At 44.4% G+C, this 25,175-nt stretch overlaps 1 protein-coding gene across 4 annotated transcripts in view; it reads right to left on the bottom strand.

The window, feature by feature from the left end:
- Window positions 1–488: 488 nt before the first annotated feature.
- The window catches only part of GNG12 (G protein subunit gamma 12), a 122,386-nt gene continuing 97,699 nt past the window's right edge, over window positions 489–25,175 (bottom strand). For 3 of the 4 annotated variants that reach the window (XM_082359959.1, XM_082359958.1, XM_082359956.1), the window contains 2 exons: window positions 6,640–6,757; window positions 489–4,495 (listed from right to left, as the gene is read on the bottom strand). In XM_082359959.1, coding sequence (XP_082216085.1) covers window positions 4,370–4,495; window positions 6,640–6,732 — 219 coding nt within the window. In that variant the 5' untranslated portion in view covers window positions 6,733–6,757 and the 3' untranslated portion in view covers window positions 489–4,369. The other variant, XM_082359957.1, reaches the window with a different exon arrangement.

Here is a 25,175-nt window from a genome sequence, read left to right as displayed (position 1 = left end):
AGGGTAAGTGGTATGGGAGGCGCTCTGCACACTAGCTTTGAGCTCACTTTTCTCCTCCTCCTGTCATTCCCTCCCAAGACTTCATTCCAACGCATACGGGGTTTCTTCGTCTCTCAAGACCGAGTTCAAACACCACCTCCCTTGGAAGCCTTCTCTGACTTTGCTGATATGGAGGTAGCCCTCCTTCCTCTGGGCTCTCACAGCACTGTGTGTTCACCTGAGCTCAGGCACTTTGCACACGGTACTGTAATTATTAGTTTATATATTGGTTATTCCCACCCTTCCTTGCCCTAGACTGTGAGCTTCTTACGGACTGGTGTGAACCTTATTCATCTGAGTGTAATCAGAGCCTGAGTTCCATACCTGGCTCTCAGCAGGTGCTCAGAAAATGTTAACTGAATGAATGCAGGAAAAGGGGAAGAGAATTGGTCTTCTGTTAATTTATTGAGCAAAATACAGTAGGAAGATTCAATGAGGCACTGATCCAGTAAAGAGAGCAACGGTGCTTTAATGAAACTTCTTTCAAATCTGTGAACACGTTAGCTATGAAGTAAATGCTTTTATTCTTTCCGCAGAACAGATTTCCAAACAATGATCACAATGTTTAGGTTAATAAGATGCTGGACAGATGAGTAGTCAAAGGATGTTATAAAACAACAATCCCATCAACTATATATCAAATGCAAATTTACTGAGACATCAAGAGAATGTATGTTTATAGTTACATGGCTATAAACAAGACATTATTACAGTAATCAAGTCCATAAAACTAGAAAAAAAAAGCCATATAACAAAAAGGCCTTTCATAAGCTATTAAATGAGCACACACAATAGACAAACGAGTTCTATATTTGAAGCAGCATATAGCACCAACATGTTGGCAGGACCAGTAGAGGGGTAGTAGGCTGCTGGATGGAACAGGGGGATCTCAGCCATCATCTACTTCAAGGCCCATTTTACAGATGGTGAAATGGAGGCCCAGAGAGATGGAGTGCCTTGTTCAAAGTCACACAACACATGGACACAGGATTGGCTAGACAACGAACGATCCAGGCCACCCAGCTCTAGGTAAGTGTTAATTTAACATACAGATAATTCTACTTGATTCAATGTATTTTTTTCCTATTAACAGATCTACCATAAAAAGTCAATACAAGTCCTAACACACTCTGGTATTACGTTTATTGAGAAAGGACTGACATGTACTATGATTTACTTCTTGGGACTACATAGCTGTTAAAATTCAGAGTTATCACTCAGATGACACTCTCTTAGGTGCAAACTGACTGAGAAGAAGGAATCTGAAGGGAAAGTTTGGCACATCCTGCACTACCTAAACTAACTTATGCCTCAAAATTACTAAATTGTTGGTATAATTTTTTTTTCTGATTGATAGTTGAAAGATTAGTAAAGCACAAAAGTAGTCCCGATAGAGAGAAAGCAAATCAGGTCTTTCCTTTAAAGGGTAAGTATGGCACTTTTCATTTTAATAATAAGGTAAAGAAATGTAAAAACCTGATTCTTATTTAGAAAAAAACCTATAGCTTGTGAACCACCTGGTATAGAAAGTGTTTCTCTATTTAAAAAAAAGTGTTTCTGTAAAATACTTTGGGGTCATGAAATTCTGTCTAGCATATCTTGCCATGGTCCTGAGGCCTCAATTGGACAGATTTATGATGCACTAATGAAGATATAAGAATGGAAAAAGAGATCACTGTTAACAGAAGCAGCACTAAAGACAAAGTATAGTGAACATATTTAAATAGCTTCATAGATATGAAGGCAAGAAGTTGCATGCACATAAGTGATTAGGTGTGTCATTATAGTGGTAGTTGGAAAAAGTAACACACACTGGGCATTTGTCTGTCATCATCAAAAACCAGTTGCTGCCGAATAGTTAAACTGTGGCTTTACAAGTAGAATAAAGCCTGATAAATAAAAGTGACTTCTGCATATTACATATATGTATACATATATTATATTTTTCTCACACAGATGTCTAGTTATAAGTAAATCAACATTTAGCTACAATTTTTCTCCCCCTTGGGTCCAGCATCAAAGGATTTGATATCACTTTTCTTAAACATACCCTACACCTGGTTAGGAAGTTACATGATTTTCATACTTGTAGCCTTTATGATATCTGGCCAGCAAAAATAAAAATGAAATCTCCTGGGACCTCAAGTCCATTCCTTACCACTACAGGCATGTTAACAAATATATAGCAAACCATACTTGTTTTCTGTTAGGTAAAAGAACATGTTTTAGTACTAAAGAATAAACTATGCCTGCTACCAAAAATGTGTACATAGCAGTATAATAAAAGTAATTTCATGAAAATATTTTGTAACAAGCTACATTATAAATATTTAAAGAAACATGGTAAAAATCAGAGTGAAAATAAGATTAGTGTTCTGAAACTATCAGTAGAAAAATATACTTATTAAAAAAAAGTATGTCTCATTAAGTGAAGCTGTAAGTGTAAAGTTGTCTTATTAATGTACATTTCAAATATCACCTTTTGAAAGGAAAAACCGTTCTCTCTCCAACAGGTGCCTATAATTTACTTGGAAACTGGGCGTTTTGCAGAACTAAGGGTAGATGACAAGAGGGTAACAGTGGTGGCGTGATTTCCACATGGTCCTGGAAGAGTGAGGGCCGTTCACGATGCTGAACAGGCAGGTGACTTGGGGAAATACGGAATATATTTGAGCAGTTTGGAAACAGTACTGCATTTGTTCACCCACAATTAGCATAATACTCAAAGTTCAGACATTAGATTTTAAAAGGGGCTTGCACTGCAGGGCGAGACTGTACAGAACTAGGGAAAACCGTTGTAATTAATTCCTTCTTGGGGAGGAATCCTTTTTGAGAATATTTTAAATCGTTCATTAGTAGTTGTTTTTAATGAACTGAAGCTGAATTAAAATATCAAAGGTCTAGTGTATGGTTTGGGCCCACAAACAAGCATTTAAAAAGACCCTCTCTTCCTCTTTGATAAAGTTAACATACCCTCTGGCCACAGGAGATGCCTTCTTTTGGCATCCCCACTGGAAATTCTGAGGATGTGTGGCAGCGCCATCATGCCCAGAGGAAAATCAAGGAGCCCAACAACACCCAGCTGCTGGAACCGTGGGCCCAGGTAGCGAACCACTGAATCCCAGCCTCTCTCAGATGGTGTGAGGACAAGCTAGGGATGACGCTGACGCTGCAGATATTTGAAAAGAGCTTAAGTAAGTGTCTGATACCTTTACGTTCTTTTTGTATGTATGTTTCTTCCCCATCATGATCTGCCCACTTGGGGCTGGGAGGTGAACATGACCTCTGAGGACATGTTCTGGTGGCAGAGGAAAGATGGAGGGCAGGCAGAGAAAGTGAGCTAAATCACAAAGTTGGGCCAAGGAGAGCAGCTGTTTTTCACGCATTCCTGCTCCTCTCTTGGCCGGGCTCACGGATGCTCTGTCTCGCTCCCAGCGTTCGAGTGGAAATTTCAGAGGTGTCTGTCTACCCCTGCTCCAGAGAACGTGAGCCCCGGGGCACAGCTGCCCAGGGTACTCCCCAAGGGCCTCCTCCCCTTTTCTAGATGCAGGATCACTGAAGCCCGAAAGCCCTTGGTGAATTAATACTCATATCATAAAAGGGCTTTTCGTTCAGTTTTTAAATTTTAATTGGCACAGTTTACTGTAGCCTAAGAGGTCAGCAAGATTTCAAGAGGAGAGAGATGACTTCATTACTCAATTACAATGAATGCAGTCTTTAGGGTGTTCTTTACTTTTTGTACAATGACTATAAGAAAAGAATTTAATTCTACCCCCACACAGCTCAAGATAAAGGTATAACTTCTTCTGGAGTTGAACTGATGGTCTGGAGAGAGAGACATTTTAATAGGGAAATAAGCTTTGAGATGTGTATATACAAACACATATATATATACACAAAACACTCCTCACCCACATATACTGTACAGATTGGCATAACCCTATTAAGAACATACTATGATAGAAAGGCTTTAGGACAAGTTATTCTTGGCATTTTAATCGAGAAGAGTCCTTAGGTAATTTAGGTCTTAACTGGATCATTCACATATTTGTTTTTTTAAAAGGCCAGACCAACTTTCCTTCAGCAGTAACCCAATATGACACCAGAGTTAACAAATGGAAAACAAGATTGTTATTCTGTATTAATTCACTAAAGGGCATTTTAGAGAAAGGACAACTTGGAAAACAAAGACTTCCGAGTCCATGATGCCAAGTTAAGAGCATTTTAGTTATTAGCAGTGGTTACCGAATAAGCCGAAGGTAAATTTTTTCAAGGAGCTGCTCATCGTTTGCTTTGTTGAGAAGAGGGGAGGAACCACTTCACTACTCCTCTATAAGATGATGCAGGTCTTTTTATCCTTGAAAGGGTTTTCTGAAGTTGGTATCCCCATCAGCAGAGGGTCATTCCTCGCATGTTCCTCGCAGTAGGACATGAGGTCCGCTGATGCTTTTGAAACCTGGTGTGTAGACAGACCAAAGCAAACAAAGGAAATATTTACAGGATACAACGAGAGATGATCACACTAAGTGAAGTAAGTCAGACAGACACATACCATATGATATCACTTATATGTGGAATCTAAAATATGGCACAAATGAACCTATCTACAAAACAAACAGACTCATAGACATAGGGAACAGACTTGTGGTTGTCAAGGGGGAGCGGGGAGGGAGAGGGATGGACTGAGAGTTTGGGGTTGGTAGATGTAAACTACTCTATATAGGCTGGATAAACGACAAGGTCCTACTGTATAGCACAGGGGACTGTATTCAGTATCCTGTGATAAACCATAATGGAAAAGAATATATAAAAAAAGAATGTCTATATGTGTATCACTGAGTCACTTCGCTGTAGAGCAGAGATTGGCACAAAATTGTAAATCAACTATGCTTCAATAAAAAAAATTTTTTTTAAAAATTTACAAACTTGAAAGGTATTTGAATGCTAACCCACTGGGTGGAAGACTGTTGGAGAATAGGATAACCAAAGAAGTATCACTCCCAGATTGTTACTTACTTAAAGAGGGAAAAGTACTTCTAAATGGAGAAATCTGGCAGATAAGGCCTTCCTTAACCAAGTGATCAAACTGACATCAGATGTCTCTTGGAGTGAGGGCAGACGACTCGCCACCAGCCAGCTAGTATTTCTGCCCAAACTTCTTTTAGCCTGAATTTGATCGTCAGCAAACAATCCCATCTAAAGTGAGGGCCATTCTGAGAAGTGAGTGGCCTGGAATCTTCGAAACTGGACTACGTGTGAGATACTATTAGCAGCTGATCCTGAATTAATCATTGTACTGTGTTTACGTAGAAGAATGCCCTTATACTTACTTAGGTGACAGATGGTGAAGTATTAGGGGTGAAGCGTCACAATGTTTGCAAATAACTTTCAACAAATTTAAAGAAAAAATTATGTCAGTTTTGTGAGTATGTGTGTGTAGAGACAGAGAAAACAAGTGCGGTAAAATGCTAATTAATTGGTGAATCTTGGTAAACAGTATATGGGTGTTTGTTGTTACGACTCTTCCACAGGTTTGAAATTTCTCAAAATAAAAAGTTGGTGGGGGAGGGGGAAAAAGAAAAGTGTCTGTGATTCAAAGGAAGGTTGTATCTTAGTTTCTATCCAATAACAAATCGATTAGAATGCAGAACAGAGTTAAAGAACTGAATTATGGGCTCGGAGCCAAAACTCAGACTAGAGCCAAATTCTAGTAGAGCTTGAAGATTTACTGTTAAAGATTGGGCTTGGGGGAATAAAAAGAGGGACAAAGCCAGCATGGGACGATGCAGTACCTTACTGTGGCATGAGTTAAAAATGGAAATACCACACCCTGTTCAGAAGTCTGGGTGGGAGACCCATTAGGATAATCAGATCAGTGTCCTCAGGCCAGGGGCACAGGCAGCCTCCTGTTTTGAAGACAGGTGACTATCTCTAGGCCAGAGGAATTTATCAGGTGACTGCTTCAGTATCTAGGAAACGGCCATTACTCACAACATTCCAAGGCACTCACCGCCTAGCCCTCTCTGGGGGTCTGGGGGAAAAAAGACTTCAAAGTCAGGTGACCCAACAACTGCCTTCTGGTTTCCTCCAGATCACAACTAAGGCTAGCGATACTTACCCTGGGTTGCAGACTGTGGTCGTCAAAGTCCGCGCACACTGAAAAACCCACCTTCTCCTAAAAAGGACACCTGGTTGTTGACTTGTTATACGAGGCCACCTTGGCTGCACCGATAACGCTAGAACACTTCATACATTCCAGAGGGAGGACGAGGGTGTTTATAAAGTCCACCTGGAACCCCTGTCCCGAGGGAGAACACAGTGACAGAGGGCTCGACCATCTGCGCTCAGGGAAGGCAGGTCCCCAGGAAATCCTGTCACGGGCTTTAGGTTTTCTGTCCACACAGCCTCACTCAGACACTCTGGCTCGCCAGCGCTATGTTGAAATGAGAGTGAAGATTCGGAGGCTCTCAGCTGGCTCGGGGAAAATCCTGGCACCTGGTCCAATTACATGGCATCCCACCTTCTCAGAAATGTGGCCCAGCCTTGGGAGGGCAGAGGGAGCCGGTCAGAACACACGTCTGACCCACTCAAGGCTCTTACCTTTATTCTTTCGATGGAGGCTTCCATTCTCAACTGCTGCACAGTCCTTCTCGCCTGGGCGATGTTGTTGGTGCTGGCCGTCTTGCTCGACATCTTCAGTTACGGTTTCACCTGAAATCTGAAGAGAACTTTTTTTTTCAAAGGTGAAGAACAGTCATCTTTAAGTTGCTTAGACATTCATAATGCTTTGAGGGGGAAAAGGATGCACTCCCGGTCACCACAGCCTCTTGGAGGCTGCTACCACAAAGCCCCTCAGCAATGGGAGGGGCGACCTCAGTTTCTAAGCTTGTAATCCTTTTGAGCACCTTCGTGAATCTTTCGTCTGCAGAAACCCAGTACCAGTAGTTTAATCCATGCGCCCCATATACAGCATAAAGTAGCGTTTTCTAAGGGGAAACAAACACAAACATCTGTGGTAGTTACCAGGCCTCCAGCCAACGTGGGCCATGTTCCACGTGCAGGTTAACATTACTGCCCTGTACGTTAATAGGAGGTTTGATTTCATTTCGTTTTGGCTCTCTTACCCAACTATTACACTGATACAAATCCTGGCAACAGAAAAGGGCAGAAGAGAGTGCTTCTGGAGAAGTCTGCACAAAGGGTGCATTTTTAGGTGCTATCAAGATTTGCAGTCGTTTGGAGAATGTTAGGCCGATAAGGAAGCCTTTATTCAGGAAAAAGTGGGAACCTTTCAGCTGAAAGACTCTCAATGACAGATCCACAGCAAAAGTCACATGGGATACAGCCTCAAGCCTGAAATATTTAATGGAACTACATCAGCACCTCCCCCCTTGCCCCACCCCTTTGACCTCTCTGGCTTCATCCTGGGGGCCAGGGCACTGGCTAATCCCACACCCCCATCACATGTTTGTGGGCCTGCCCCCTGCCTCTCTCTCCCGGTGAAAAGCAAAGGAAACATCCCGGACCTTGAGCTTCGACCGGTCTAGTTGCCCAATGGCACAGTCCAAGGGGAAGGCAGGCTGGGGAAAAGCATTGCCTGGTGCCCCTGCCATATATGGCTAAGTTCTCTCTTGGCACGGTGGCATTGGAAGACATCGCAGAGCTGGCAGCGCTGGCAGTTTTATGAGTCAGAGCAGGTGGACAGTAGGTGTGCCTCGCCGGCGCTATGCAAGGGCTCAGCAAAGTCTGAGGGCACCGTGGCGCCAGCAGCAAACGCAGGCTGACTCAACCTTCTGGAGGGGCTGCAGGTGCACAAGGCATATCTGCCATAAAGGCTTACACTAGACAAGGCTGCCGAAAACAGCAACCCACAGCTCCTGCGGGGTCCACCGGAGTTCTACCGCACTCAGAATGCTTCCGATGGCTGAGTTCAAGGACTTGGGTAGGGCTTGTACCTTCTGAAGTCAGAGGCAGCTTTGGGTCAAATGCCCAAATAAAACTGTGCTTTTAACTGCGTGCAGAACTTTGAAATCCAGCCTAATTTAGCAAGTTTCATGTTCCTGGTTTGGACCCTACCTCTTCCAGTTACTTAACCTCTATGAGCCCATGTTTTCTCATTTGTAATATAGGGATACTATTGTTTTTGAGGATTCAATTCACTGGTGCACATGCAGCGTTTAGCATAGGACCAAGGCACGCCATACACAGCAGCTGCTATTGTATTTATCCTTGGGGGTCACACCCAGAACAATGAATGGGAATCCCCTGTGCACCTGTCCGCCTCCCCCCGGACAATGGGCCTCCAAGCGTTTTGACCGACTGGTCTGGGGGTGCTATGGGCATGGGCCCCAGGCAATTCTGCTACACTCTGGTGTCAGGGCAGAATAGAATGGCTGGAAACAGCCCACTAAGGATTCCCCTAGCATAAGGGAGCCCAAGCCGTGCAGGAACCTGGGAGGAGCCTTCGTGAGGCAGGGCACGGTGGCCTTGCCTTGGGCGACCTGGTTACAACACACTTCCCGACAAGCTGCCTCTTCCTCAGATTCCTGGGGCACTCATCCTGCCCCACCCAAAGGAGAGGCTGAGGGTCTCCTCCCGGTGACTGCACACACCCAGCGGTCTGGCCCAGCCCTTCTGTGCTCCCAGCAAGCACCTGTTAACAGAGCCTTTGAAATGGGTCTAAGGCAGCAGGCAGCCTTTCTGCGAACAGTTTGAAGTGCCCTGATTCACAGCGCGCTGGTCCTCGTTTTGTTCCCTGTAGCACGTTAAACTGGGCTCCCCTGCCAGCTGGCACCGGTTCTGAGGATTGGCCCCCAGCCTTCAGAGTGCGAACGTGACACCCTTTCTGAGTTGCCTGTGGTTTCCAGGCTGCACCCTTAGGACTTTCTAAATGTTCCCTTTGCAGGAAAATAACGCCAAGCAGTCTCTTCTTCTCAACCTCTAGGGCATAAAGTTTCCAAGGCCTGGGCAAGTTTTCCTGTAACTGCAGAACATTTCACACACGTATCAGGACTGGGTCAGCCATGGCTCCTCCCACCCACACGGCTGTAAGCAAATAGTCCACAATTAGGCTTTAGTTATAAAATGCTTGGGTAGGTCCTCCTAAAATTGGTGAGAAACTCTGCATCTGGTACACGGACGACTTACTTCCTGACTGTATTATAGTCACGATTATAAACAGCCAGTGGTTCACAGTTCATGCTTGCCAGCTTGGGGCTCTTACAGCTCTCCCCACTTCTGACATCTGTGTTCTGACCTGCTCCTTCACAGACAGCCCTCTCCCTATCCCTCAGATAGCTTCCTGCTCCCTTCTGCTGGGGATCCCTCTAGAAAAAGTTGTACACTGGGCCACTGGTAAAGAACATAATTTCTTTACCATAAGTCAAATCAAAATTATGTCATTTTAACCTAAGGAGCCTCTGCAAGGAACTCGGTGGGCTGAGCTGCCTCTCGTGTATGAAAGCAGGGTCACGGCTGCTTGATGTCTGAGCGGTGGGTGGTGTTTACAGGAGCAGGAGGTCTCGCTGAGGACGTCCTCCTCACTTGCAGCTGCTCTGCATTGCCTCAACGGCTGGGCTGGGGCAGAACCAGACCGAGAGGCTGGGACACAAACATCTCTGAGCATCTCTGCACCCTCAGAGGGTGTCTTTGGTCTTCCCTCAATGCACGGGTGTCTGGCTGTTTGTCTGTGCTACTACTTGGATAAAAAACTTGCTTTATTCTTACTCCAAAAATAGCTTCCAAGACAAACAGCACCCGATGTATAGAACCTTAGAGCACACACATACTGTCATCTGCATTCATCTGTGAAGCCTCACTCTCAGCCTGAAAGGTATATTACTTTTTCATCCTCGTTTTATAGATGAGGCAACCAAAATTAGAAAAACTTGCTCCAAGTTAATCCAGCTCACAGCCTTGAACTAGCTTTTAAGCCTCTCCACCCCAGAAGCCACAGTTCCTATTGTATCAAGGAAAGGATGCAATTCCAATTAATTTGATTCGCAAATACTCTGGACATCACTGAACAGTCTACAATGTGGTTCTCATCAAGGGCGACCTTGACACTCCATGACCTAGAGTTGTGGCCTTGCTGATGGCTTTACGTTTGTGCAACACCCCTTCTGGTGCAGAAGGCATCTGCTTGTCTGTCTAGTGCCCTGGAAGACAGGTCTCCCCTCTCATATCCATAAGCTAAGTGAGAATGTTCTCACTGTGGCTATTAGGCAAGGACTGAGGTCAACTTCTGGCATCACTGGATAACCCACCCAGAAGGGCCCAGGCCTGTGCCTGCCTGTGCAGACACCCAGGTTTGATAAAACTCTGGCTATTGCTTCTGCAGCCTTGTTTCCACTTTTACATGTGGCCGAGAGATCTGAATAAACATAAGTAGTATTTAGCTATTCAAATACTTTGCATTGGTTTTAATGCTATTATTCATCTGAATTCTCAGCTTCCTAGAAATTCCTAGGAACAAGGTGTCACATTAGGGAAATGTGGGCATTCTAATCTTTGTCTAGAGGGGCCTGAAGCAGGGAGAGGAGGGTGGGGATGGAAAGTGTGTCACAGGGTACACTCTGGGAGGAAGGCACCAGGAAGCCCCAGGATCTGAATCACAAGTCATCATGGCCTGGCCAGTAACTGAATCACTGGAGTGAAGCCAACTTTCTGAGCAAACACACCCCTTGTGGCTGTAATAAAAGAGCAGGATGCAAAAAAAAAAAAAAAAAAAAAAAAGACAGCAGGCTACCACTTACCCTCTGATCCTGCCTTCAACTATCAATATCTTACCCCAGCTCTCTGCTCCTCATCTGCTAAAGGGGATGGCAATCTATCTCACAGGCTTGTTGGGAGGACAAACAGGAGCACCTAGCACTAATGCACCTGGAACACACAGCCGTTTAAGTGCTGGGCCCCTAGGCTTGTTAATAAGATGAAAACCACGTGTTCAGTGGGAAACAAGGGAAAAATTCAGACAGTAAAAGAAGAGTTTCAAGGTAATGTGATCAGGTAGCAACATCTACTGATAGGGTCTTGGAAGGAGTTCAGGGAGTGGACAGTCAGGGCCCCCAGGAACTGGTTTTCTATTTTCATGAACACTTATTATTTTCTATCAGAGCCTGCAGGCTGAATCCAGACTGCAGATGTGTTTGGTTGGGTCCCACAGAGGGTTAACTAAATTGTGTGTGTGTGTGTGTGTGTGTGAGAGAGAGAGTGAGAGAGAGTGAGAGTGAGAGTGAGAGAGAGAGAGAGAGAGAGAGAGAGAGTGAGAGAGAGAGAATGCGTGTTTTTTTTTTTTTGAGAGCTCTCATATGTATCACTAATATTTTATTCTAAAACAAGATACCAATCAAATTGTGTGTGTGTTTTAACTTTAATTGTCAACACTTGAAGAGATTTCTCCTTAAAAAGAAAAATCAGAAAATCTTACACAGGTGGGCTGGATCTGAGTAGAGGCATGCCTGCCAGCCCCTCTATTTGAACTTGTGGCACAGCCTTTACACTGTGCCTCGGATATTTAGTTCCTGGGACATGCTCAAGGATTAGGCCAGGGGACTTGGACTCATCCCTGTCCCCGCCCCTTCCTACCTTTGGCGCCCTGCGCGGGACCTGTAGCCTATCTCAGCCTCCGCTTTCTCATGGGAAAAATGGGGATAATAATACTTTTCTATCTCCAAGGACTGTTAAGGCATCAGATAAAATAAGCATGTGAGTGTAGTAAACATAGAGGACACTCCTGCTGAGCATTTAGTAGCTGCATCCCCTGATCACAGCCCATGGGAAGTCCTCCGAGCACCTGCAGGCCCTGACGTTCTCCCCTCCTCCTGCTGTACCTCGCTAGTGCAGGGTGGGAAAGTAAACTACCTCTCCCAGTGTAACCAGCTGAATTGTATCCCCCCAGAATTCACAAGGTGTAGTCCTAACCCCTACCCCAAACAAAGCTCGCAGGCAGTGAGGCCAAGGGTAGTTGAACCTGTGACCGGCTGCCTGCATGTCCTGCCCTGCTCCCGTCCAGTTCCGAGAACACAGAGCGAAAGGAACAAGTTGCTGGCCTAGGGGGATGGAAAATAAGACGGACAGATGAGGGAGGGCTGCACAGAACGGTGGAAGACATGCTTTGGGATAGGGAAGAGACAATGAAGTGACAGTGATATTCCTTTCTAAGACAAGTATGTGTAGGCTCAGAATCAGCAGAGTGAAAAAGAAAGAGAACAGCTCTCTCTCAAAACCTCAACAGAGCTCTGCCTCTAAAAGCAGATGCTTTTAAACTTGCTAACCCTTCGAAGTCTTTGTCTGCTATCTTTGATTAGTAGATTTTACCTGCCATCCAGGGCACATGTCCTTGAATAATGATGATGGTGATGAAGATGTTATTGCTATTGTTATGATGATAAAATTCAAAAAACTACCACCACTTACTGAGTACTTAGTATGTGCCAGGTAAGTAAATTCCAAGAATTATTTCATTTAATCTTCTTAGAGGTGAATTCTTTTATCATTTCTGCTTTATAGATGAAGCACAGAGAGGTTAAAAAATCTTGCCGAAGATCACACTGATTTACGTAGCAGAGCTGGGACTCAGGGCCACCTGACTCTCAAGGTCATCCTCTCTGTCGCCACTCTATACTGCAGGCCTCTGAACATCAAAGACACAAGGAAGGAATCGGGAGAAAGCAAGGCCAAGCGTCAGCCAGAAGCACTGGACAAAGAAGACAAGGCCTCCCTTTAGGGCCTCCTGCTCCTTCAGATAGGTGGTTTCCATAGCAATGACGGTAGAAGCGGGGAGTTCAATGGCCTTGAGAGAAGATCTAAGGGAAGGAGAACTGGTTGCTCTTATTTAAAAGGACTGCCCCAGATTCCAGGTAGGGCTACTGCTAAAGACGCAGGATGGTCCCATCATCCTCCTGTGCCCTAGCAAAGCTGGCAGGGAGCCATGAGAATGAGCCAATCCTGGGTAATAAATCCAGAGGAGAGAGCTGCATAGCCTGAGCAGCTGCTTCCTAACTTCACTGTGTACCTAGAGCACCTGGGGCATTTGTTAAAGAAAATCTGATTCAGTATATCTGATGCAGAGCCCAAGAAGCTGTATTTACAAGCTTTCTAAAGGATTCTGGTATAGGTCCTCCTGAGAAACACCAGTGATGATTATTAGAATCTCTGCCTCTTGGTTCGACCCATGTTTATTTCTGCCTGGGTCTTAGAACAGGTCAGTTTAAAAGAATGCCACTTCCTACCTATGTTTAACTTTTCAAAGCTCTGAACAAGTCCTGGAAAATTCTAACTTCTTCTAATGACCTTAACCTACAGGATTAACCCTCCTTCAGTCTGAAACAGTTCTTAGCATTTAACACCCTTTGTAACTCAAGTCTAAATTTGTTTTCCTAACAGCTACTTCCTTTTGGAAAGTGTCTCCTCCCTGGCTTCCGTGACGCCAGACCGTCATGTTCTTGCCTGTCTAATGCTATTCCTTTCTACAGCTCTTGTTCCTTCTTCTGAGTTTGGTTTTCTCAGGGGCCCAGACCTGGAGGGCTGGTGTAGCAGAGTGAACAAGAGCCTTTAGAGTCAGATAAATTCGAATCCTGGCTCATCACGGACTACCCCACGTTGTTTCACTTCTCTGACCTTCAGTTCCCTCATCTGTAAAATGGGAAGGGATAATAATAGTACCTACCTAACAGGGTTGTACCAGGAGGATATGAGAGAACATATGTAAATTACTCAGCACCTGCCTGACCTGCAGTGGTCCTCAGTGATGGTAGATGCCTTACCCATAAGGATTGTAGCTAAGACCAACACACTTCGCGTGCATACAGCCCTGACCCTTTACCTTAATTCCAATGTCTAAATAAAAAAGCCTATTTCAATTTACACTCGAATGCTGCACAGCTGCTTCAAACACAACACACCTAAAACCCAATGCAACATAGCCGCCTGCCCCCAATCTTTCTCATGTCCCTTTCTCAATGAGTGACACCACCGTTGTCCTGGTCACGAGGCATCCTTTTTCATTAGCCCTCCTTCCAATTCCTAAAACCAAGCTTTGTCCAATAGAAATGTGAGCCACATATGTGAGGTTAAATTTTCTAGTAGCCACATGAAAAAAATTAAAAAGTGAAATTAATATATTTTATTTAGCCCAATATGACCAAAATTAAAATGTAAATCAATGTTAAAAAATCGAGATATTTTATTCTTTTGGGTACTAAATCTTTGAAGCTCAGCGTGCGTTTTGCACTTACAGCACATCTTGATTTGGATGAGCCACATTTCAAGTGCTCAGCAGTCACAGTGGCCTTACTGAACAGCGTAACCCTAGACTCTGGCACTTTCTAAATTCTTTTGATTCCTACTTTGACAAACCCCGCATTTAAATTTTTCCCCATTTTCTGGTCTTGGCTCCCAGCACCTCAAGTTAGGGCTATTGCAACAGCCTCATAACCACTTATGTCCCTTATTTTCCTCCAGTCTAATCTATCCTGACCAGCATATGCTCAGATAAAGTACAATTTTCAGTTTATTTCTCTCTGGCTCAAAAAAGTTCCAGGGATTCGCCAGTAACTCCAGAAAAAGTCCAAAGGGCTCAGCTTTGCAGTCAAGATCCTCCCTAGTATTTTGGCCCCATAATAAAAATGCTCATCATAAAAGCAGCTTATTGCTACATAGAGTTTACACCAGACACCAGCCTATATGCCAATCACTGTCAATACATTATCCTGCTGAATCCTCACAATCACCCTGTGCGAAATTCTATGTATTTTCATCCCCATTTTATAAATGAAGAAACTGAGGCACAGAGAGGTTAAATATGTACCTAGCGTCAAACAGCTAGCAAGCTGCTTGGCTGGGATTTGAGCCCAGGCAGTCTTACTCCAGGGGCCCAGCTGGAACCTTGCCTGCTGTATACTGCTGTAGCCTCAGGGGGCTGTCACCCCATCCTCTGGCTTTGTGGGCTGCATTTTCAAGTCCCATCTGCAAATCTCCACCCAAGTTCTCTGCCTGCTTCTCTTGGCCAATTTAAATTCTCTCTTCTTTTAGGCTAGTTCGCATTTTTAACTCTTCCAGGAAGGGCTCCCTATCAATACTTTTGCTTATAGTGACTAATTCCCCTTACGAATTCTTGCTGTATGCTTGAAGCTCAGGGGTTTCAAGGACCCCTAAGGGATGGCCCATGCATGAGATGGAGAGGCAGGGGGAGATGTGAATGAAGCCCCTAAAATTGCATGCAAAATTCGGTTGTGCGCCTATGTTTATTTTTTCTGAAGTGAGGATTTATAGCTATCATTAAGCTCTCAAAAAGGGTCCGCAACACCATGTGTTTATTTCAATGCTTAATTGTATGTTATTTAATGCTTATTGTTATGTAACTGACTTTGTGTGTGAAAATCGTCTTCCCACTAAACTGTGGGAAGTTTAGCTCAATAATAATAGTATAGCAAGTACATTTATTCATTACTTACTACGTGCCAGCTACTATGTCAAGTACTCTCTACAGATGATACTTCACTTAATACTGCCTGCAACTATAAGAGGTTGCATTCATTATACCTATTGAGACTGAAGCTCAGGAAGGTTAAATAACTTGCCAAGATCAGACAGCTGGAAAGTGGTAGAAACAGGATTTGAACCCAGAACTCTCCTACTTCAAAGCCACACCCTTAACCAGGCAGGTGCGTTATCCATGCCATCTTCTCTCTCATACTGACTAATGCAGAGAATGGGGCCTCAATAAATACCTGGGTTAGGTTAAGACACTCAATATAGCAACCAATACAACACATCAGCCAGTGTGAACCTATCACCCTGCGGTGTTCATGTGTACAGTGTCTGTCTTCTTAGAAACGGGATACACCTCGCTGCTCCTTCCCCCATGTACCCTGAAAAATACTGCCTGTTCCAAGCCAAAGGTTACCCTTCACAGCTCTGAGGAGCTGGGGCGGAGTCCCTGGGACTCCGATGCACCCGATCAGGGCCAGTTTCTGGGACTGTGAACATTCACCTCCAGCGTGGGCTGGCCACTTGTGTGGTGCCCAGGTTCTGCGGGCAGTGCTGCTCTGCACCCCCAGACTGTGCCCCAAACAGGTTCACAGCCAGTGGAGGTGGGCCGAGGGAGCAGCTCTCTGACGTGCACTGCAGAGGTGCAGGGTCCAGCGCCCCCCACCGTGTATGCCGAGCTAGGGTCCAGCCATGCAGAGGCACGTGTTTACCATCAAGACTGAGCGTGACCTTCACAAACAAGTTTTACTCTCTACCTAGCATAGCGAGACTGGCTGAGAAATGATTTGCTCATATCTGCGTGGCTGGCTGAGGACAGCTGGATGTCCCATTTGTTTATTCATGAATGAATAAATAAATGAATGGATGAATTCCACAACTATTTAATACTGAAGACAAAGGCTGACACTAACAGAGTGCTTTTCCTGTGCCAGGCACTGTGTTCAGGGCTTTACGTAAAGTTATTTTACTTACTCTTTACAACATCTCTGAAAAAGAAATCACTATTATTTCATTAACTAGTTTTGAAAAGAATATATGTGCATAGTCAAAATTTTAAACAGTCCAAAAGGGTAGGCAACAAAAACTAGCTGTCCTTCTAGTCTAGACTTCCCAAGGTAATCACTGTTTCCAGTTTCTCCTGTTTCCTTCTGAAGACATCACACGCATACACAAACGTGATTACCCACATACCTGTTCCAAAAAATACAAATGGGAGCATGTCATGCATTGCTCTGTACCCTGTTTTTTTATTTTAACTAATATATTTGGGGGTTATGGTGAAGGTGGTGTTATTAACCCATTTTCCAGATGAGGAAACTGAAGCTCTCCAGGGCTGGAATCAACCCTGGTGTTCCTAGCCATCACTGCACACATTGCATCTGTCTGCAGGTTCTACAGGACAAGCTTGCTGGGGCTGGAGAGAGGAAGTGGGAATGATCAGAGAAGCAGAAGACTGAATTCCTGCCTTCAAAGGGCTCACTGCTTTGGGGAGCAAACAATGCTATATGACGTGAGGAAGCCCCCTGGAACAGTGCTTCTCTATCCCTGAGTTTCTGAGTCAGTAGGTCTGGGCTGGGGGAAGAACTTGCATTTGTGCGAAGTTTCCGGTGAGGCTGATGTTGCTGGTGTGGTGTGGAGCCCACTTGTGGAGGAGCAGTGATCTAGGGGCTCCCGTCTGGAGTTGTCCCCACCCGCCGGCTCCTTCCCTGCACAGATACTGAGCACCTTGGGGTGCAAGGAAACGGTCTCTGGGCTGTGTTCTCATGTCGTTTGGAAATCATCCTCTCACTTCCTATAGCATCATTTGGTTCCAAAAGACACAGGGACTTTGCCTTGAGGAAGTGATTCCTGGCAAGGGACACAGGACCAATCTAAGGAAGGAGGCAGAACATTCCGAATGCCCATTCATCTCTTACCTGTGGTTATGTGGTTGATGGCCCTTTTGATACCCAAACCCAGAAAACAGATGCCTTCTTTTCCATCTGTGTGACAGCTGGAGTCCTCCCCATCAGCCTTAGTGAGGGATCTGCCTTGCACCCCCTCTACCCCCCTAGCTGAGCAGGGCTGGACGCTGTCTGCAATAAGATCCCTTACCCGGGCTGTTGTCCCCAACATAGCCATTCTACCCTCATTCCTGGTGGGCTGACAAAGCAGCAGAACAGAGATATTTAGGATTCTGGTCATAAAGGCCTAGCATCTCACTGACTTTGAGCAGAGGACATGCTTTCTAATACTGCTAAGCAGAGAGGAGCTCACCTACATGCCCAGAGTGAATTAAGACAAACAACCGAACACCTAATGGGAGAGTTGAAAGTGAGGCAACAGGTAAACACTGTTACATCCATTTTAGATTAAGAAGCAGCTAGGTAGTCATTCTCCTGCTTTGAACAGCACAGCTGCTTGAAGGCATAGGAGTGGGGGGTTTGAGAGAGAGAAAGACTGAGGAGGACTGAGACGTGTGTGTGCAGCTCACTGACATTTACAGTCACCAGCTGGGCTGGGCATGGCCGACAAACAATGAATGTGGGCTGTTACACTGGTGATTAAAGGGCTTGTGATTCCAACAAGATGGACTAAGTCCTGAATATGAATAAGGAATATCAGTGGGCCAATAAGGCATGCCAAGTGCAAGCATTAGGAGCTCAGAGAAGACAGAGTCAGTGAGGGCTTGAGCAAGCAGACATGCACGAAGGACACAGTTCTTAAATGGATCAGTCCCTTAAGGATACGAACTGGATGGGCGGTGGCAAAGGAGTGGGGAGAATTTAGAACGGTTATTGAGGGGAGCAGTAGAGAGTGGAGGAAAGCTGATTCTGTTACGTGAAAATGGGAGCCACTGAAGGTTTCTGACCAGAATGACAGGCATAGGGAATGCTATCAGAAAAACAATCCAACAACCTTTTGTAGGATGGAACGGAAGTGGGGGACAGAGAGAGACAAGTAGAGGATTTCCATGGAAGGTCTAGAGGGCAGGCAATACGGTATAGGTCATATTTACGATCAGATGGCACTGGGTTCAAATCTGGGCTGTGCCAATTCGTGTGTATGTGGAATGAGCCACTTAGCCTCACTGAACCCCGAGGCGCTCTATCTGTAAAATGGGGTAACAAGAGTGCCTACCTCACAGGACTGTAATGATTAAATGGGATCATATAGAAAAGAGCCTGGCACACGGAAACCACCCAGTGTCATCTATCAGCATCAGTACTGCCGTTAGGAGTTAGAGCATAAGGTTTCACACATATGGAGGCAATTGGAATGTAAAGAAAAAGCTGGATGCAAGAGACAGGTAATGTAAGAATGAACAAGACTTCTTTCTTTGGGCTGGATGGGGATCAACAGCCCGGAAATGGTGGCTGAGCGCTATACTTTGGAGGGAGAGCATGAAGGAAAGAGCAGGGCGCACCCCTGGGCCTTCCCCGTGTGTCGGGGGGGCAATAACGGCAGCTTCAAAGGAGCAGAGAAGGGGCAGGGCGACACCATCACAAAAGCTAGGGGAAGAGAGGCAGGAAGGGCACGTTAATGCTGTGTAAATATGTTTAGTCAGTTAGTTATAAATATGTTTCATTAAACTATATCCAGAAAACACATTGGAATAGTCCACAATGTAGCTCTAGATAGGCGGTGAGAATTTTAGGGGATTTTTAGTGTTTTTATGCACTCCTGCAGTGTGCACGTTTTTATTTATTTTTTTGCTCTTAATAGCTAATACTTGTACAGCACTTACACTTGCCAAGCATTGTTCTAAGAGCGTTACAGATATTAACTTACTTCAGCCTCAAAACAACACTATGAGGTTGTTACTATTGTTTTTCCCAGTTTAGGATTAAAGGAACTGAGGGAGGCAGACGCTTAGAACACAGCCAAGGTCAGAGCAAAGGTAAACGCAGGAGCCAGCACTGCGATCCCAGCAGCCTGGTTCCAGAGTCTGTGCTCTCAACCACATGTGATGCTTTTATGATTAAAATAAAAAAAATCCCAGTAATTGTTATTCACAAAACCAGGAGGAGGGGCAGTTATTAGTCACTTTACAGGGATAAAGGAAGGAGAGAGCAAGCATAGCTCATGGAACTTGGTGATGGGAGGGCCCCTGAGTGAGTGGTTTCCACAGTGTGAAGGGAAGGGAGGTCGAAGGATAAGGGACCAAGAGAGAAGCATTGATTCAGGAATGGTGAGCGCAGGGGGATATTAGAGAAAAGTGGCTGAAAGCCTTCTAATAGGTGAGGAAAAAAGGGAGACCAACTACCGATGCACCAACAACATGGGCGAATCCCTTAGACATCATGCTGAGCGAAGGAAGCCAGTCACAGAAGAGTGCATACTAATTCCATTTTCTTACAGTTCAAGGCAAAACTAATCTATGGTGACAAACGAGAAGGGTAGGGAGAGTGGGCGAGGAGGTAGATGAAGGAAGACTGGCTATGAAATTTGTTGCTAATTGTTGAAGCTCGGTGGCAGGTATGCGGAGTGCATCCTACTTTTGTGTATGTTTGAAAATTTCAAGGATAGAAAGTTAAGAGTAAAATTCTATGATCCTAAACACTTCCTAATCTATAACATGATAATGACCAACACCATAAGATGAGCTCTGTCATGAAAGAGTGGAAGATATGTTAATTATTATCTACTGTTTCCTCTTCCAGATCACCATCTAGCAAGTATGGCCAATGTCCACAATACAGAGGAAGTAATTTAATTGCCTTTTTAGGAGGCGCAGAGGGGATTAAAACAGCCATGATCTGGGCCCTGTGCCTACTGTACGTGGCACTCAGGCCCTGAGTCACAGGTGCCAAAGTTTAACTTGCCAGGAAGCTTCGCACCCTCCTTGCATTCACTGACCAAGAAAAAAAAAAAAAAAAGGCCCAACTCTGGTCCCGATACCCATAACTTGTACATGCTACCGACTACATAATAGGATACTTAATTTTTCTTTCTTTCTTCATCTCACCTTCTCCCATGAAACGATAGCCAGGGAACATGCCCAACCTCCTTTCCAACACGTCTGGACTTGATAACTGTGTTGGGGAAAAGCAGTGTCTATCGAATTCCTGGAATGACCAGCAAGATGAACTTTCCATGCTGGCCCTCACACGTAAAGTACCTGTTTGTTTTGAGCCTCATGGAACCTAAAAGTTTATATATTTTCAAAGGGAAAGAACTGAAGATACAAGGGGTCCCCAAGGAAGCTTCTTGTAGTTCTAACTCATTCTCTATGTAAAAGGATTAGAGCTCTCCCTTTCAAAGCAAATTTGTTGATTCCCTCCTTTTCCAAAAAATGTTACTTGAGGGAAAACATGGACTAGGAAACCAAGCCAAGTCATTTAAGGTCCAAACCTCATCAGCAACATCAATGCAAGTTAAATAATTTGGCACCCAAAAGGCACACTTCTACTGCAGCTCACTGAGTTCTGTAAAATTTCAGAATATCTCTGTTCACCTTAACAGGTGATATAAAATTCCTCAGAAGTATGAATTAATTCAAATCCATTAAAATTGTTCTTTCAATGAGATATAGAACTTTTGAGAAAGAGGGCTGAATCAAGCAGAAGATATATCATGACAGAATGACACTCAAGACCACTGGAAAGAGGACATCAGTTCAAATACACAGCATGTTACTACCAACAACTTGCTTGTTAAGGTTTGTTCTCTTAAACATAAGAATTTCACAAAACAAGATGATCAAATGGAATGCAGTGGGAAAGGGTGCTGCCTGTTAAGCCCAGATGAAGAATTTCTATGGCCACTCTCAGCCCCAGATTTTCCAGGCCAGAACTATTTCAAATATTCTGCTTCTCTTGGTGTACTAGTAACTTACCAGACCACACGTCCCAAGGGCTGGCTTTACAACTACAGCCATCATACTTCTCACAAATATTTTGCATCTACTTCACCCACCAGAGTCCTTCTTTAAGTCTAATTCTCTCTCTGATGGTTGGCCCTTGAGGCCAGCCACCCCGTAGTACATAGTTCTCTACTTCTTCCATATACAATACACACAGAATAACTACATACTGATTTGGTTTGTTACGAGACATATGGATAGCCCTGGCAGGAAGCAACGGCTTTGCGATTTTTCCTTTCCCTAATTCAGCAAACAGAAGGGGCAATATATTCCTGGGGCTGGACACACAGCAGGAACTCAATAAATACTTTCTCCAATAAAATTATGACACAGGGATCTGTGGCAGTATTTTAGATGAGTGATGATAAGGGCCTGAACCCAATGTATAAAACTCAGAATTTCTGAAACAAATGGGGATCATGTCACATTACAAAAGGATTCCTTCAGGTAATACTTTCCCAGATGCGTTATCTCTGGATGAAGAGGTCAAGTCAGAGAAACTCACTGTATTAGCTCAGATTCTGATTATATATCAATTAGGAACCATAACAAACATCTCTGAAGTATAACATTTTACACAACTCCTTCTTATGTCTTAAGCACAGTTTTACTTGAGTTTCCAAAATGAACACTAGGGCATATACTTTCCTCATTCCTGTACTTATGAAAGTGAGGGTGACATAGATGTTGGTTTTAGGCTACCTGCTAACCTTGGTTTCAAAAGCAGCTCCTTATCTGGACTCTGGCCTCGGTGGCACTTTTCCCCTTATATTAAGGACGAATATAGGAAAGTACAATTGTGATACTGCAAGCTCTGGAAAGAAAGAACTACCCCAGATGCCTCCATTGCTTAAGTCTGCTTCTGCAGGTCAGGTGCTTATAGTGGAGGGAAGGGGGCTGCTTCCCAAGGGTAATTCATCTTATGAGTGGCACTGGGAGTAACATACACCTTCCAGCAAATGCTAATACCAATATGACAACATTAGTGCCTGTTATTTATTCAGGCATTTAACTGTAAAGTTAAACTTTTCTAACACTTAATGAGTCCAGGGACTAAATTCCTGGGAGAGATCATAAGAAATCAGCATTTAGTTGTCTGTGACCAAATACGAGTTTCAGAAGGTTGAAGTAGATTCTATCAAAAGTTTGTCCTTGGGGTATTTTCAGAAGCACATGAGATTCTTTGGAACAATTTTATGCATAATATAAGTCAAAATAAATGACATGTGTTTATATTACATGTAGAAATTACATGCAGAAATTATGAGACTGATTTTAGTAGATTGAAAAAATAAACATATCCAAGTCTTATAAACAGCCATTATCTGTCAGTGTCAACATTTATAAATGAACTGACCCAGTGATCACATGATCACAGGATGCTTGTGCCTTCATTTATAAATGAAAACCATCCCCAGCTAAATTCTGGGGAAACATACCTATGTGTCACATACAGACGCTGCCATATGTTTGTATGTCACTTCTGCCTTGACCCAATGTCGAAATCTGGTATTCTATTTCTCATGGGGTAAGCCTGGTATCCCAATAATGCCCCCAAGATGGAAATTTATGAAGTGCTTTCTCATATACCATCTATATCAGATGGGGTCAACTAAATACTTAATTTCATTTTAATTTCTACTTATGGACTTGTGTGAACCTCTTGAATTTAGCATGCAAATGTATGTGGTCAATAGGTAAGATATTTTTGCAGAAAACCAGAAAAGTATCAGAATCCTTTGCCTCACAAGACTCTTACTTCTTAGTAGCCTATCAGGTGCTTCCCTTCTTAATATTTAGTGTAACATTCACTTTTAGTAATTCCATATACTTCTTAAATAGAGGAAAGTATTGGTTTTTCCTCTCTGAGAGACAACCCGTTTAATGACATTTTCTTAGACGCAGATTATACCTGCACTTAAGAGGTAGTGTGGAGTGAAACACAGAAACCACAAAGTGACTAGACATTGGACTCCTAACAGGGTTGCTTTCAGAATCACCTGGGCAGTTCTTTCAGTGCGCCCAGGTCTGAAGTTCACCCCCAAACCTCCAGAATCAGAACATCAGGGTAAGTCCTGGGAAAAGTACATTCTGAAGAAGTTCCGGGTGATCTGGCTGTACATTTGGGTAAAAGAGCCGCAGGGACTAGAATACATCAGGGCTGTTCAGCACAACACCTGGGACTCCCTGACTCCTCATCTGCCAAACTGGTGGCCACTCATTTGCCCTCTCTGGGTCTCAGCTTCCTCCTCCTTAACAGAGGACAACAATGTACACGCTCTGAACCTCTTCTTTGCTTCTCTCTGAGTGGTCCTCTCTTTCCTGCTCTTTAGAATTACTCAGATCATTGGTTTAAGCACTTAATATTTATATATTGTCATAATGACCACGGCAGGGACAAAGTCACTAAAGTAAACCGTGTAGGGACACAAACAGGTGAATCTAGTGCCCTGAAAGAATTACGCACATGGGAGGGGGGTGTGTGGTCAGCACAGAGCTATTTCTGAAGCCCCAGAAGACTTTATAAGCGGGGATCAGCCCAAATAGGGGAGGGATGGGGCAGGGGAGCTTTCCTTACCAAGTGGGTTCTGAAGCAAGCAAGCACATGGGAGAGAAAATACTGTTCATGGATGTTTTAAAATAAAGCCATGCTCACAAGTACAGTAAGCTTTCTTAGCCAGAATGTTCTGGGAAGGGCTATCAGAGTGAATTGAAATTTCTGGGTGAGTTACCATGTGCAAGGGCACGCTGTTGCCAATTTTCAGAGATAACAGCACAATACACACATACCCCTGAACATTACTGATGGTTAAGAAGGCACTTCCGTGAAATGTCATGATTCCAGATAAAGCTGAAGAACTCTTGGAACAAGTCCATTTTTTGACACTGACACTGCTGGACTGTCCCACCCTCCTGACTCTGCCCTCGGTCTCTGAGCCCCGATCCTCCCCTGGGCATGTCTGCAGGCCTCTGACTGTCCCGCTCTGTCTCCCGGGCTGACATCTTTCCCTCTCCAAGTCCTCCAAGCTCAGCCGTCCCTGAAGACTTTGCCTGCGTGCTTATTTTTCCTCTCTCTGTCCTCCCTCCTTCCATCTCCCTCCAAGGGCTTGCAGAGGATTCTTTTTTTTTTTTTTTTTTTTAATTAATTTATTTATTTTTGGCTGTGTTGGGTCTTCGTTGCTGCTTGCGGGCTTTCTCTAGTTGCGGTGAGCAGGGGCTACTCTTCATTGCGGCGGCTTCTCTTGTCGCAGAGCACGGGCTCTACACATGCGGGCTAGCTGTAGCTCGCTGGCTCTAGAGCGCGGGCTCAGTAGTTGTGGCACATGGGCTTAGCTGCTTGGCAGCATGTGGGATCCTCTTGGACCAGGGCTTGAACCCATGTCCCCTGCATAGGCAGGCAGATTCTTAACCACTGCGCCACCAGGGAAGTCCCTGACACAGGATTCTTACATCTGTGTCTGGTCCCGGAGCTGTCTGCGGGACCCCCTCATCCACACAGCCTGCCTGCTCCTTAAACTTGTCAGAAGTCAGGCTCCCCTTCTTCTTCTCCCCGGGGGCCCTTCTCTGGACTTGGCTTCTCAATCTCTCTGCTAAGAAAACAACCTTTATTACAGTTACTCAGATTCAAAACTTTAGTTCTGTTTCTGAGACCACCCCCTTGCTCCCTGACATCCAAAGAGGTGACCAGTCCTACAGGTTCTATTTTCCTATCCACACCTTCCTCTCTGGTACCCCTGCCATCAACCTCTTATTAAGGCCCTCCCTCGATATGTGTTTGGAGATGACTACAACCGCCTTG

Source organism: Balaenoptera borealis, assembly GCF_965194805.1.
Source record: "Balaenoptera borealis genome assembly, chromosome: 1".
In the NCBI taxonomy this organism is placed as follows: Eukaryota; Metazoa; Chordata; class Mammalia; order Artiodactyla; family Balaenopteridae; genus Balaenoptera; species Balaenoptera borealis.
Note: the sequence above shows the minus strand (reverse complement) of the source record. Positions and strands in the feature narration are given on the sequence as shown.